The sequence below is a fragment of the Strigops habroptila genome, chromosome Z (assembly GCF_004027225.2).
Source record: "Strigops habroptila isolate Jane chromosome Z, bStrHab1.2.pri, whole genome shotgun sequence".
NCBI classification, from domain to species: Eukaryota; Metazoa; Chordata; class Aves; order Psittaciformes; family Psittacidae; genus Strigops; species Strigops habroptila.
In genome coordinates this window covers 73,589,066-73,603,436 of record NC_044302.2, presented here as the reverse complement: position 1 = coordinate 73,603,436, position 14,371 = coordinate 73,589,066, and the positions used below count along the sequence as shown (strand labels likewise).

At 38.7% G+C, this 14,371-nt stretch overlaps 1 protein-coding gene across 9 annotated transcripts in view; it reads left to right on the top strand.

Annotated features, from left to right (window-relative positions):
* Window positions 1–14,371, top strand: part of SMARCA2 (SWI/SNF related, matrix associated, actin dependent regulator of chromatin, subfamily a, member 2) — a 131,439-nt gene that overhangs the window by 26,153 nt on the left and 90,915 nt on the right. For 8 of the 9 annotated variants that reach the window (XM_030471383.1, XM_030471379.1, XM_030471382.1 and 5 more), the window contains 4 exons: window positions 4,280–4,609; window positions 5,465–5,566; window positions 7,780–8,029; window positions 13,590–13,716. In XM_030471383.1, the coding sequence (XP_030327243.1) occupies window positions 4,280–4,609; window positions 5,465–5,566; window positions 7,780–8,029; window positions 13,590–13,716 (809 nt within the window). The remainder of the gene's footprint in view (window positions 1–4,279; window positions 4,610–5,464; window positions 5,567–7,779; window positions 8,030–13,589; window positions 13,717–14,371) is intronic. The other variant, XM_030471384.1, reaches the window with a different exon arrangement.

Here is a 14,371-nt window from a genome sequence, read left to right as displayed (position 1 = left end):
CGTGCAGGACCTTACACTTTTCTACATTGAACTTCGTGAGGTTCACACTGGCCCACCTCTCAAGCGTGTCAGGGTCCCTCTGGATGGCATCCCTTCCCTCCAGCGTATCAGGTGAACCACATAGCTTAGTGTCATTGGCAAACTTGCTGAGAGTGCACTCAATTATAGAATCATAGAATGGTTGGAAAAAAACGGGAGCATTTACCACTTCTTTGGGCAACCTGTACCAGTGCTTCACCACTCTCACAGTAAAGAACTTCCATGACAAAAGACTGTTTCTCACATTGTGTTTATAAGTGAATGGGATGCCTCCAGATTCAAAATGCGACAGAACTAAATAACTGTTTCTAGTTCCCCAGTGTAAGTCTCATAGGGTAATTCCTGCATCCGTACACTGTTTTAACTACTGTTCCTTAAAGCATCATCAGCCTTCAAAGTTCTATCTTCCAGTTAAGGCGTAATGGATTTTCCAGAGGGTACCTTTGAAAACGACCTGTAGCTTACCCATTGTCCATGTTGCTGACAAAGATTTTGGACAGGATTGGTCCCAACACCGACCCCTGAGGGACACCACTTGTTACCCCTCTGCGGTTGGGCATAGAGCTGTTGACCGCAGCTCTCTGCATGCGGCCCTCCAGCCAATTCTTTATCCACCAAGTGGTCCATCCATCAGATTTATGTATCTCCAGTTTAGAGACAAGGATGTCGTGTGGGACAGTGTCGAATGCTTTGCACAAGCCCAGGTAGATGACATCAACTGCTCTGCCCCTATCCATCAGTTCTGTAGCCCAATCATAGAAGGCCACCAAATTGGTCAAACAGGATTTCCCCTTAGTGAAGCCATGTTGGCTGTCACCAACATGTTGTCACCAACTCATTGTTTTTCATATGCCTCAGCATGCTTTCCAGGAGAAACTGCTCCAGGATTTTGCCAGGAACAGAGGTGAGACTGACTGGTCTGTGGGTCTTCCGTTTTCCCCTTCTTGAAAGTGGGGGTTATATTTCTCTTTTTCCAGTCATTGGGAACTTCACCTGACTGCCATGATTTTTCAAATATGATGGACAGTGGCTTAGCAACTTCATTCACCAGCTCCTTCAGGACCCGTGGATGGATTTCATCAGGTCCCATGGACTTGTGCACATTCAGGTTCTTAAGATGTTCTCGAACCTGATCCTCTCCTACAGTGGGCCTAAGGTCTTCATTCTCACAGTCCCTGCATCTGTCTCCCAAGACTTGGGTGGTGTGGTCAGAGCACTTGCCGGTGAAGACTGAGGCAAAGAAGTCATTGAGAACCTCAGCCTTCTCCAAACCCAGGGTAGCCAGTTCTCCCAATAGCTTCCGGAGAGGGCCCACATTGTCCCTGGTCTGTCTTTTGTTAGCGGCATACCTACAGAAGCCCTTCCTGTTATCTCTGACATCCCTGGCCAGACTCAGTTCTAACTGGGCCTTAGCTTTCCTGACCTGGTCCCTAGCTTCCTGAACAATGTCCTGTATTCTTCCCAGGCTGCCTGTCCTTGCTTCCACCTTCTATAAGCTTCTTTTTTCCTTTTTAAGTTTTCTCAGCCTGTTTGCAAAGTTGAGGAAGGTGTCTGTGTTTGCCTCTGTATTGAACATTGTTATGGACTGTGCCTTTAATTTTTTTCTTCTATGACATATGCAGGTTAGATTCAATTTTCGTGAGTCTTCATGTGTCCTTATTCAGAGCCCATGTCTGCTCACCTGTATTAGAGCATGTGTAATAACATAGGAGAAAGTAAGCAGTATAGAGACTTCATTAAGACAGGTTTGTGACTCTCTGTGTTGTTACTGCTAAGTCTGATGAAAGTTTTCAAACTCAAAAAGGAAAATTTCCATATAGCTTCATAAAATTTAGGTTCTGTAAATGCCAAATTTTAGAGCCTTTTCAAGAAGTTTGGAAGGCTTTTGTTCTTTTCCGAAATATTTTATTGGAATTCTGGTTTTCAGTATTAGTCGTCAAGCTTAGTTTCCTGTTGCCAAGAATCCTAATGCATAGCACTTTGAGGGGGAGTTAAAGTTTAAGTAATGTATCTAGGAATCTCAAAACAAGCCTGCTTCAAAAAGTCCTCTGTTCAAAACAACCACAGATTTGCAGCTGGAACTGTCAGGACTGAAAACAAGTACTTAGTATCTTACAACACAGTTTTAGATTTTTATAGTCCAGATGAATTTCAAGATCCTGGGTCTGAAATTTATCAGTGACTAAGGAAGGTTTAACTTGAGGGGGGAAACTTCTTGCCATTTCTTTGAAAGCTAGTTTTGAAAATAATGTACTTTGAAGTAGGTGCCATTTAAACTAAATTCCGAGACGTAGACATGTATGAATAAATGAATAAACATTGCAATAAACCCCATTTTATAGTATAAAAAATAATGCAGTTTATATTTTGTTTTTTGTTGTGACGAAATGGTTTTTCTTTTAAACCAGTGTGCAACATGGATTTGTAGGTTCCTTTCTTTTCTTAAAAAAACAAGAGGCAAAAGTAAGTTAGTTGAAAAAGGTGAAGAAGTGGAGTAAACTTACAGTTATTTATTATTGCTTTTATCACCACCAGGGATGTACAAACAATTTTTATATTGATTCAGTAAATAACTTCAGTAATTTTAAGTTTTTAAGGTCTCTTTCGTCCTTTGCATTGAACTTCTCACCTGGCTTTCCTATTGTTCTTTTGAATTGCCTTTTTTTTTTTTAATTCTTGTTAGAATCTTCTTCCTTTCCTGTCTTCTTCTTCTTTAGATAACTCAGTCTGTTGCTGTCTTGTCTTACCTAGTCTTTTCCCATCTCAAAACTTTTTTTTCCCTATTGTACTTTTACCTTATTTTCCTCTTTTAGAAGAAATGAAGTCCTCTCTTCCTTGTCCTTAATCGCAAACATTTACAGCCTTTATTTTCAAGATTTTAATCCCCAGACCTTAGCATTGATGGAGTTTCAATTCTTTAGCACTCTCATCTATCTGCTTGTATAAGTTCTAGTAACCTACAGCTGCTGTTAATCTCAGAAAAGTTGAGACACTTCGAGATTTTGCCTGTTTTGCCCTTAAGGGTCAGTGAGAACAGTGAAGCAAAAAAACCAGCAAAATTTCTGTGATCTGGACTGTGTAGACGAAATTGATTTAGTTTCACTTTAAAGTGTCAGGAAGAGTGGGGAAAGAATAAATTTAGTGTCAGAACCATGAACTTCGGTGTTCAGTGGTCCGTGGCTTACTAAAGAATATGTAAGACAGAAGATTCCTTGGTTCATGGGGGTTTTTTTGGTTTATTTTTAGGGTTTTTTTTCAAATTTTTTTAGGCTTTTCAAATTGGTAAGCATTATTTGTGCTCCACAATACCAGAATTAAATGGGTAAATAATTGTTACCTCTTTTTCACTCTTTGTTGGACCTCTTTGCAATCTAGCTGTCTGTTGTATATTACCTGAAGGATTGCTCTTTATTTTTTTCTCTGACAAGCTACATGTTTTTGGTGTTCTCACCAAAAATCTATGCCATCTCATTTCATGGATGCTTTGTGAAGCTCAAGGAAATAGGTATTAATGTGATTAAAAGTAAGACTTAAACTGCATTTGGAAATGCTATAATAAGATACAAGCACTGTTTGCTTCAGAACTGTGCTTGCTTTCCTGGAACTTGATAGAGTAACAGTCTTCAGCAGCTTCTTCAGAACATGATTTCTGTGCTTGCATTTGATGTTCTTGAGCGCTGAGATGGTAAAAGTATTGAACATTCTTTGTCTGGCTCAAACCTTTTTCTGTATAAATTAAAGAGCAATTATATAGAAATTGAATACCATCTGTTTCTATTTCTGTATGTTGGCAAGTTTTGGCAAAGAGGGCCTGTATCAGTGAAGGGGTATTCCTTGATGTGTGTGCATCAAAATAAACTCACAAAATTAGGGTATAAAACAGGCAGACTTCACGGCATGTGTTCCTCAAGGAAGTATTTATCCAGCATTGTAGTGAAGCAGTACTGCATCCTCCTGCTTCTGTATTATGTTTTAGTTCGTCTTACTCCAAATGTAAAGGTAATTGTTACTTTTAGAAATTATCGGATGATATAATCATAGCTCTTCTCAAAGAATAGCTCATGAGGATATGTTTATAGCCCAGAGAACTTCAGATTGTACTTTTGTTCTTGCAGAAAATAATGCAGCTATCCTGACCTAAGAGAGACATTGTATACTGAATGTACTCTTAAAGAAATTTGGTGGAATTTAGATTTGATTAACCAGAGAGGTAAGTTTGTGATCCTCTTACCTGTTCCAGGTTACATGTCTCCACATCCATCTCCGCTGGGAGCACCGGAGCATGTGTCCAGTCCGATGTCTGGAGGAGGTCCAACTCCACCCCAGATGACTCCCAGCCAGCCAGGACCCATTATGCCAGGAGACCCACAAGCTATGAATCAGCCTAATAGAGGTCCTTCCCCTTTCAGCCCTGTACAGCTGCATCAGCTGCGGGCTCAGATTCTAGCATACAAAATGTTAGCTAGAGGTCAGCCTTTACCAGAAAACCTTCAGCTTGCTGTTCAGGGCAAGAGGACACTCCCTGGCATTCAACAGCAGCAGCCTCCCAATGCCTTCAACAGACAGTCTGGTAAGTGAATCTAGGCTTTGTGTCATTGTGCAGGTAATTCTTGAAGTTTTGCTTGTGGAAAATTAAGAAATGGGTGCTGTGCAGGGTGGTAATTTGGGATTGTATTTGGGTGTATAAGTGAACTTGGTTTTAAGGTTGAGCAAGTACATAAAACACATCTGTTATTAATGGGAGATTGTCAAAACTGAAATAAAAGTGATTTCACTCTGCAGTGCTGTCTTCATCCTGATTATACTTTTCATTTTTTGAATGTTAATCATACTTTACTGATCACAGTTTTACTGTTTTTCACAGAGTGAATTTTCAGACTCTGGTTGCTGCGCAGAAAAGTAGATAAAAAACCCGGGAGCACAGTGACAGGTTATTTAGGTTGTTGAAAGTAAAACAAACCATGTATAATGTGCTCTAAAGTGAAAAACATAAGGAAAGAAAGGGATTTTACTTTTTTCTCCTTATGATAGTAGAATTACAACGCAAGCATGTTTTGGTCCTAAGAAAACTGAGTTACATTAAACGCCCTGCACCTGTTTGTTTCTGAACACCTCCATTGCTGAGTATGCATTAGAAAATGAGGGTTAAGATGATACTATTTTCTTTTAGTAATGATCTTAATTTCACTGGTCACTTCCTTTCTGTGGATATGGTTTTGCTACTGAGTAAGGTTTTTTGGGAGACATTATTTTAATATGCTTTATTATGTATATTTTCTCACCATAAAATCTACTTAAATTCATGTTTAATAACGAAAAATACTACTTGCCTGAATATACTAGCATGCCGGAAAGCAGAATGATTTTTCGAATACTTCAAAATGTTTTGTGTCTTAGTAAGTTTCTTTTCTCTGCCAAATTGCAGGGATTGGGTTACATACAATGAGTGGTGCTACAACTGGACCAGGGCCTGCTCCAGGGATGCCTGGGCATACAGCTGCCATTACCCCTAAAACTTGGACTGAAGGTATAGCAGGATAGCTAATTTTACATCATGTAGAGGGATATGGTTAAACAGTACAGATAGAGTTTGGGGAAGAGATACAGGGTTGAAAAAATAAAGACGGTAGAAATGCATGCAGAAAAATAGTGTAACCTTTACTATGCCTGGAACTTGAATCAAGGAGAATCTAACCATTTATTAATCCATGAATTACTTGACTACATGAAATTACTGCAATTGTTAGGCAGCCTGAACATGAAGCACCTTTTTTCAATCAGAATGAAGTATGTAAGCTGCCTGGGAGACACCCATAAAGTCTACTTAATAAATTATGTTCTGACCATATTAATTGGATTGCTTTGAAAGTTCAGTGTAGTATTTGAGCTCTAATGAAGAATGTAACTTTTTTCCCCCTGCATGATAATCAGGTTTTGAACCAAATCATTCAGATCCAGGTTTACAGACTGTAAAAATACAGTATCGCAGGCTTGCAAATAATGCAGGCTTCTCATATAGTAGAAATGTTACGTTGTTGCTTGTGAGTAAGTCTGGGGACAGTGACGACTCTATGATAGGTGCTGTCATAAAAAATTCTCTTTCATTAGTCAGCTTCTTACAGCAACATAAAAAGAAAACGAAATACTAATATGTAATCAGATGTAGAATTGCTTTTCTTAGAATATTCTGAAAGAATGCTTATGATTTGAGTAGGATAATAAAGAGGGAGGAAAGTGTTTCTTAAGAGGTTGTATGTCTGAGTTTACTAGGCACCGTGCCTTCTAGCTCAAATGCTGCTACTAGAAAATGCTGACAGAGATAAAGAATTGCTAGATGGATAGTTTTCATCTAAATAATCCAGAACATTATAATAATAACAGTCTGTCCTGTTTAAGCTGCTTATTGTTTGTCCTTTTTCACTACTGTTTTTTTAATAAGAAAAAAACTGTCCTTGCTGTATCTGTTTGAGGGTTTTATTTAATGCATTTTCAAAAGTTGTGCTTATTTCTTTAAATTTATTTTTCATTCATTACATAGTTGTTTGTGGTAGTGTTTGTTTTACAGTTTGATTTGCATTGAACTTCCTGAAAACTGAGACAGCACAGAGGCATTTGGTGGGCTTGCTTTCTTCCCTTATTTTAATAAGCTGAAATTCAGTCTTGCTAAATACAAGTTCTGCAGCTTGTGCTCAAGTTCCTTTTCTTGAGTTTGATGCAGATGTGTGAATGACAGATGGTGATCTCTGAAGGAATCTTTTTATGTAGCTTTCAGGATATTGGGCTTGAATTAAGGTTGATTACAGGATTGCAGGTGTACTTTGCAATTAAATTCCTGTAACTCCTCAGAAAATTAAGTGACATCTTTATTGTTGCATGTCTCTTGTCAGTGGCAATTTGTGAACATCTGAATGCATGCATGACTTATTGTCATAATGTCATACTGAAATCTGTGACCCTTAGTGTTTATAAATTGCAGGTACAATTTTCGTGTTAACTGAAGTGTTAATATTCAAGACGATTACCTGAACACCTGACAGTGTTCAAGGCCAGGTTGGACAGAGCCTTGGGCGATATTCATGGTCTAGTGCGAGGTGTCCCTGCCCATGGGAGGGGGGTTGGAACTAGGTGATCTTAAGGTTCTTTCCAACCCAAAACATTCTGGGATTCCATGATTAGAATGCTGTAAGATAAAACAGTAACTGAATTCCTAATATTTGAAAGACTTAAATACAATTAATAGGAGATCATGATGGAAAAAAAGGCTATTTATATATGACAGGTACTTCTGAGTGAAGTTGTAGAAATTTTAATATGGCTATCTATTTCTCATACAGCTGTAAAAGCAGACCTACTGGTACTTGTCAGGTTGTAAGTATAGATGCCGTCTTCTGTGCGGTGCAAGGACAGCAAACAAAAGGCAGACTTAGGTCCTACACTGAATTAATTTTGCAGCTGTTTCACTTCTAATGCTAGAATTAGAAGTCAGCAGGAATGGGAAAAGAAATGACATTCATTGTAAAGTTTCGGGTGTTTTGTTTTGCTTGGATCACTTCTTGCAATGTATGGTATATTTGCATTTTAGTATATTTTTTTAAATACAGTGTGTAGTTTGTCTCAGGGTGCCTCTTCCACTGATTTTGAATGTTTACCTTAGCTTCACGTTCTGTCCTCAGAAACAGGCTTGATTTTCTTCCTGCGTTCCATGTTCCATGTTGTGTATAAGTACTTTTTATGATGCAGGCCAAGCCCCAGATATGAGTGTCTCTAATGCACAGCAGAAGCTTCCTGCAGCACCCCCAAGTGGGAGGCCTTCTCCTGCCCCCGTTGCTGCCCAGCCGGCTGCCGCCATGCCCGGGCCTTCTGTACCACAGCCACCGCCTGGACAGCCTTCACCCATTGTTCAGCTGCAGCAAAAGCAGAATCGCATCAGCCCTATCCAGAAGCCACAAGGGTTGGATCCTGTTGAAATACTCCAAGAACGTGAATATAGGTAAAAGCAAATAACAAGATTCAAATGCACATGCATATTGCTGGTTTTCACTTACTCAACTGAAACTCCTTGCAATTAACTACCGTAGAGACAATAGTATAAACTGAGTTTCTAGAGAGAGACTGTGTCAAAGAGCAGCATGGAAGCACCAGACCAAACCATGATTTACTTCTATCTCAAGTTATGAACTGTGTAACAGTAGAAGGGACATGAAGTAAAGCATATTTGCAGTATTACTGCAAAACAGTCTCAAGGACTCTGCTGGCTTAGCATATTGCTTGGATGCTCCAGACAGCAAAGATGAGGAAATCAAAGTCCTTGTCATCTACAGAGAAACGAGTTCAACGCAGAACATTTTAAGAACAAAAGTGAAGTTAGAAGGAAACAGTGGAGATCAAAAGGCTGATGAGTTAGTTGTCACACGAGAACCAAATTTTATTAGTAATAATGAGATTGGCTGGACTACTACGGAGTAGAGAGAATATTAAGGAGATCACAGGCAATATTATAAAAAAAAAAAGTTTGCCAGGGAGCATGATGTTTAAAAGTTGCCTTCTGAATGCCCTAATTAGATGGTGAATTATATTCATTACAAAGTACAGAGAATGGCATTTCATGTGTAGTTAGACTTCTTCCCTCTTCTCATCCCCAAGACTATAAAACAACTGACCTTAGGAATCTGCTTGGCAGAGGGATCTTGACCTGCACCTGAAATGTGCTCCTGATTATTATCACTCAGGGGAAGGAAACTGCACTTGGTGTATTTGCTTGTCTTGGACTGATAATGCATCTTCCAGTTACTATAACAATGAGTTTGTAGGGGAAGGTAACCAAAAGGGATGGTGATCTCACTGAAGAATGGTTTAATGGCTTTCACTTTTTGAAAGTAAAACACCATGAAGTGTTTTAGGATGTGGTGCCATGTCCAGAATTCAGGCCTTGATCCCAGAAAAGCTCTTAATTTTATCGTAAGATAATGCTTAAGTAATTTATTGGCATGTTGCTGTGATCATTTTGTCAGTCTTACCCTTTTTGCCTTAGGACTGACTGAATGGCCATAGCTGTTTCAGCTTGAGCAATCACTATTTTCTAACATCTTTTTCAGAATGCTTGTAGAACATACCATTATGTGGTTTCACAGTTGCTATGAGTGAAGAATTGTACTAACCTGAGCCAAGAGTCATGTGACCAGCATAATGTAGCATTTCTGTATCAGTTAACCTGAAATTGTTACTCCTCCTGTCTCTCCAGCCCTGCTCCATTGCACTATTTGTGCAAAACTATTAGGTCTTAGTATGCATAAATGGAGGAAAGTGAAGGAGTGACAGTCAGTAGCGGTGTTGCATGTACTGATATGGAGAACCAGTTGCAGATACAGCATATCTGTTAGCTTCTAAATACTCTGATCTGCTTGGCAGAGTAAAGTAAGGTGGAAGTTTGACAGGGATTCTGCAGCGGAAGGGTTTTATTTTTGATGGTAGTATATAGATAGGGATTCAAGCTTTTTTAATGTTGAACACTGTATACCAGAATGCCTAGAACTTCTGGAATTACTTTCATTATTTAAAACTGTATAAGTAACATCAGACAAAAGCTTTTAGAAAATCTGTTCAACAGCTTTTGTGCTTTGGATGATACTAGACTTAGCTTTAGTACAGGCAAGTTTAATACAGAAACATGCTATATTCACTCTTTCTTCATAAAAAGGGGGTAGAAAAAAGCCAATGTAAATATTTGTGTCCTGAAACCAGTGAAGCTAGAAAAAGCTTCATGAAACATTTATTTCTTAAGATCTCTCAGTAGTTAACTTTTAATAAAGGGCAGTTATACTTTGAAATGCTTAGAAAACTGTTTAGATCTCTCATTTCCATGAAAAGACAGAATTATCACATAGGTGTTTTAGGGATTGATACTTCAAACACACAGATAGACCCAAAAGGTAAAATTTCAGTATGCTGCCTTATTGAGGGAAAGTGTGAGCTTGAATCTGATTGTTTTAGGACTTCTTGAAAATGACAGATAAGGTTCACTCAGTGATTCCACTGGTTTTCGCTGGATAGAATCATAGTAGATTGTATGGGTGATGTTTTGGATTTGTGCTCAGAACAGTGCTGGTAATACAGGGATGTTTTCGTTATCAGCAAGCAGTGCTTACACAGAGTCAAGGCCCTTTCCGTTTGTCAGGCCGCCCAGTGAGTAGGTTAGGGGTGCACAAAAACTGGGAGGGGACTCAGCCGGGACAGCGGACCTCGGCTGACCAACGAGATATTCCACACCATCTGGCGTCATCATGCTCAGCAGTAAAAGTGGGGGGAGATGGGCAGGGGCACCCTTCTTGGGGACTGGCTGGGCAGTTGGTGGTAAGCAATTGTTTTCATTTGCATCACTTGTCTTTCTTGAGTTTTATTTTCCTCTCTATTTGTTATTGTTTTTTCTCTCTTTTCCTCACAGTAAAAAAAAAATAAAAAAATTTTAATTATCGAACTGTTTTTATCTCACACGTGAGCTTTTCTCACTTTTATCCTTCTGATTGTTCCCTATCCCACTGGGCCTGGGGGGAGAATGAGTGAGCAGCTGCATGGTGCTTAGTTGCTGGCCAGGGTTAAAAACCATGACAGCGCAGTGACCTCAGACATGGGTTTCTGGATGAAAGTGATGAAGTGTGCTGATGGGAAGACAGTAATTTAGTGCTAAGTCATGAACTACATGATAAAAAGTTAGTTGCCGAGGTGTTCGGCCACACCTCTTGTTGTATACACACTTCTCAAGGGTGTGGCAGTCTCGGGAGAGTTACTGCGTAGATATTTCTGTTTCTTAATGGTTCATGTACATGATTTATGTATTAGACTATGTCTTACACACAGAACAATATTGTAAATGTGCAATACTTCACTTTTGCTGTTACAAAATGACTTTTTATTTTCAGTGATAGCAATTCTTTTTTCCTTTTCTTGATACTAGTAAGTTACATAATTTGTTTCAATTCATCAAATATGCAATTAGAAGTATAGTACAGCGTTTCCATTCATTAACCACATGTTAAATAGACCAATACGGAAGAAGAAGCAGTAATACACCTATTGATGTATTATTGGATCTGAAAAAGCTTTGAGTCTAATGAAACAGCAGCAGCCTACTTATTCTTCCTGAAAAGCCTTGATCTGGTTATAAAAAAGGCTCCAGCATATATTAACAAAGAGAAACAAAATAGACAGTTAATGTTGCTGTCAAATTCACATGGTTGTGCCAAGAAACTGTTTGCAGCATATGCTGATTTGAGGTGAGATTATATGATAATTGATATTAATCTCTGTGTGACTAAAGGTAGATAAAAGGAAACTTAGATATTTAAAATTCTTATCAATATAAGAAGTTTAAATTATTCGTACGTGGAGAGCTGTTAAACTTGCTGTGTTCCTTGAAATCTGGCCAGAATGAAAAATTCATACTGTGCCTTTGTAAAACTCTCCTTAACACTTTCTTTAAAATAAAATGCTGCTTTTTGATATCACTCTATCAATCTCTTAAAATTAACAATGTTTGTGATTTGAAGTTGTTCTATTATGTGGAAGGGCTTTTTTCCACCTTCTTGTTGTGAATTAAAGAAAATATACTTGCTGGTGTCCTGTAGGTTGTCTGGGGTTTCTTTCTGTTGTCTGTGGAGTCTCTTCTTATCTATCTTCATGGCTTATTGCGTGGCATCCATGCCAGACAGGTTTGAATATGCAAGCATAACCTCTGCTGTGAACCCCCAGTTAATGAAGAAAAGATGTACATCACTTGTTTTGCAAAGAGATCTCTGTGTAGATGCACTAGTCGCTTTCCGGATGGAGGGAGATAAATTGCTGAACTGCATAGATTAATTAAATGTATCCTCAAAATGATGAGATTATATCCTTCAAGTGCTTGTAAAAAGCATCTAGGAAATTTTTTTTTTTGGATTCTGTTTACCTAATAGCTGCTGGTGTTTTTCCCTGAAGACAGCAAGAGTCCAACAAACTGCAGGCATTACTCTTTAAAGACTAGAAGGTAGCTGTGATGAGAAACACTTCAAGTAGTTGGACCTGCACAAGTACCTGTAGATTTTAATGGAACTTTCTCATATTGGGAAGTAACCCTTGATTTACTTTGCAGTCTGTATAAAAAACCAAACCTAATACTGCTTCAATTCTTTGCTCTCATGAGTACACCAAGTTAGTTGTCTGCAGTAATGCAGCAGTACCTCCTTCTTGTTGTTCCAGGAACTACAGAAGTCTTTGGTAATATATTTAAAAAAAACCAAACAACATAGTTTTGGGAAGTTCAGGAGTTTTAGGAAGGAATAACTGTAGAAGTGATTCCAGTTGCTTTTAAGGTTATGTGTAGTCATGATGCATGCAGTTAGTGTGAGATACTAGTATTTTGGTCGGTTCTGTCTCCATATATTGGGTGCAGCCATTTTGCCAGATGTGTGATCTACTTTCCAGCTGTGAGGCTGACATGTTGAGTGTATGGAAGTTTATGTCACTGTGCTAATACTTGGAGTGATGATAGGGGGCGAAAGAGCAGGGGAAGAATGATCCCTGTATGCACAGAAGGTCTATAGAAAGTGCTTGCTTTCTTCCCTCATGGCAGGTCCAAAGTCATTGCAGGAAAACAGCAGCATACACGTTTTCCTAATGTCATGTTACTTTGTGAAAGTAAAGAAAAAGTAAAAACTGAAAGTTCTGTGCAGTGTAGGGAGATAACTTCCTCTTTGTGGTCCTTTAGGTTTTTGATTTTGAGAGAGAGAGGACTCTGTGGTTTGGGGGTGTGCATGCATGTTTGATTTTCTTTGGGTGTTTGTTTTAGGGTTTTTTTTGGGGGGGGGGGGGGCTTGTTTTATTTTGTTTGTTTGTTTTCCTAAAGCACGTGGGATATGGAGGGCACTCGTTCAGTTAAACTTAGGGGCAGTTTTTGGATCACTTATAATTTTGGGGTCTGCAATTTTAGGGCCTTGGCAAAATTTGCAGTTCACAAAAGTACTTACTTGTAAACAAACCCACAAAAACTTCTGTCTGGCTTGCCCATTATTTTCTCTTTCTCTCTCTCTTGAATTTGCAAATGAATGCAAAAGGAGCTTGTAAAGGAAGAGTGAAATAGAAACAGCTATGTAAGTGTTAATACTTTACTAATCAACCTTTCATTTGTCAATAAAATAAGCGAGTAGAATTCAAGATATGAAGGAAGGTTCTGTCTGTGCCATCACTGACTGCACTGTGCATAAAACAATACCCATCAAAGAAGCTTGAAAGCAGAATCCTGTATAGTATGAGTAAAATAAAGTTCCCAAGTTTCTTTTCACTCATGTACTTTTAGCCGAAATTAAAAGAAGGGCTGAGGGGAATTTTCAGTATTTGACAATTTATTTTCAAAGTGGAAAAGGATACCTAATATCATCTCTGCAAAACTCTGTTAGTTCAGAAACAATTAGTAAAAGCCAAATAAATGCCTCAGCTAAATTGTTTTTTTTTACTTTAGAAGTTTGATAACTGCTTACAGATTTCTCCTGGTGTCTTAACCCAATTTTCTATTTACTTAGGCTTCAGGCTCGAATTGCTCACAGAATCCAAGAACTGGAGAACTTGCCTGGTTCTCTGCCCCCTGATCTGCGAACCAAAGCTACAGTGGAGTTGAAGGCACTTAGGTTACTGAATTTCCAGCGCCAGGTAATGCCTTTTGCTTCAGGAAAATTCTCATAGAAGTCACAGAGAAATGTGTTCATGCAGCAGAGAGTAAACTGGCAAGAGACTTTGCAGTAGCACTCAGCCTAAGCATGAGAGCAAACTTGACCGATAAGCAAGTCACGGAAATGTTTAACTTAGATTTTATTTTGTTTTGTTAAAAAAAATGTGTGTGTTCTTTTTGCTGCCTGCTTTATCTTCCAACCTAAAGTGTAACCATAGAACTGTTTCTTTGATAATGGACATGGCATTGGCACAAAGACAGAACAAGAACTGGACAGGCTGCAAGCTAATTTTCAACACAGATCTCAATAGACACCTCTTTCTGGGCATACTCCGTATTTATCATGGGTCCCTTGTTTTAGAAAGAATTGTATGTTAGTGCTATGTGTGGTATTTGTCTGTGATCTGTTTTCTGGATTTCCACTGTGGCACACACTTTGAAAATTATGCATAACAAGATCATAACTAAGATATAAATTGGATCTTGAGTGCATGTATCAGCAAATGAATTTCAGAAAAGAAATCACACTGCCAGACTCTTCCAGGCCTATTGCCATTGGTTTTTCCAGCTAGTTTGGAAGAACAAAGAAGTGACTTGGCAGATCAAGAAAAATACTTCCTGACAGAAGCCTTGGCG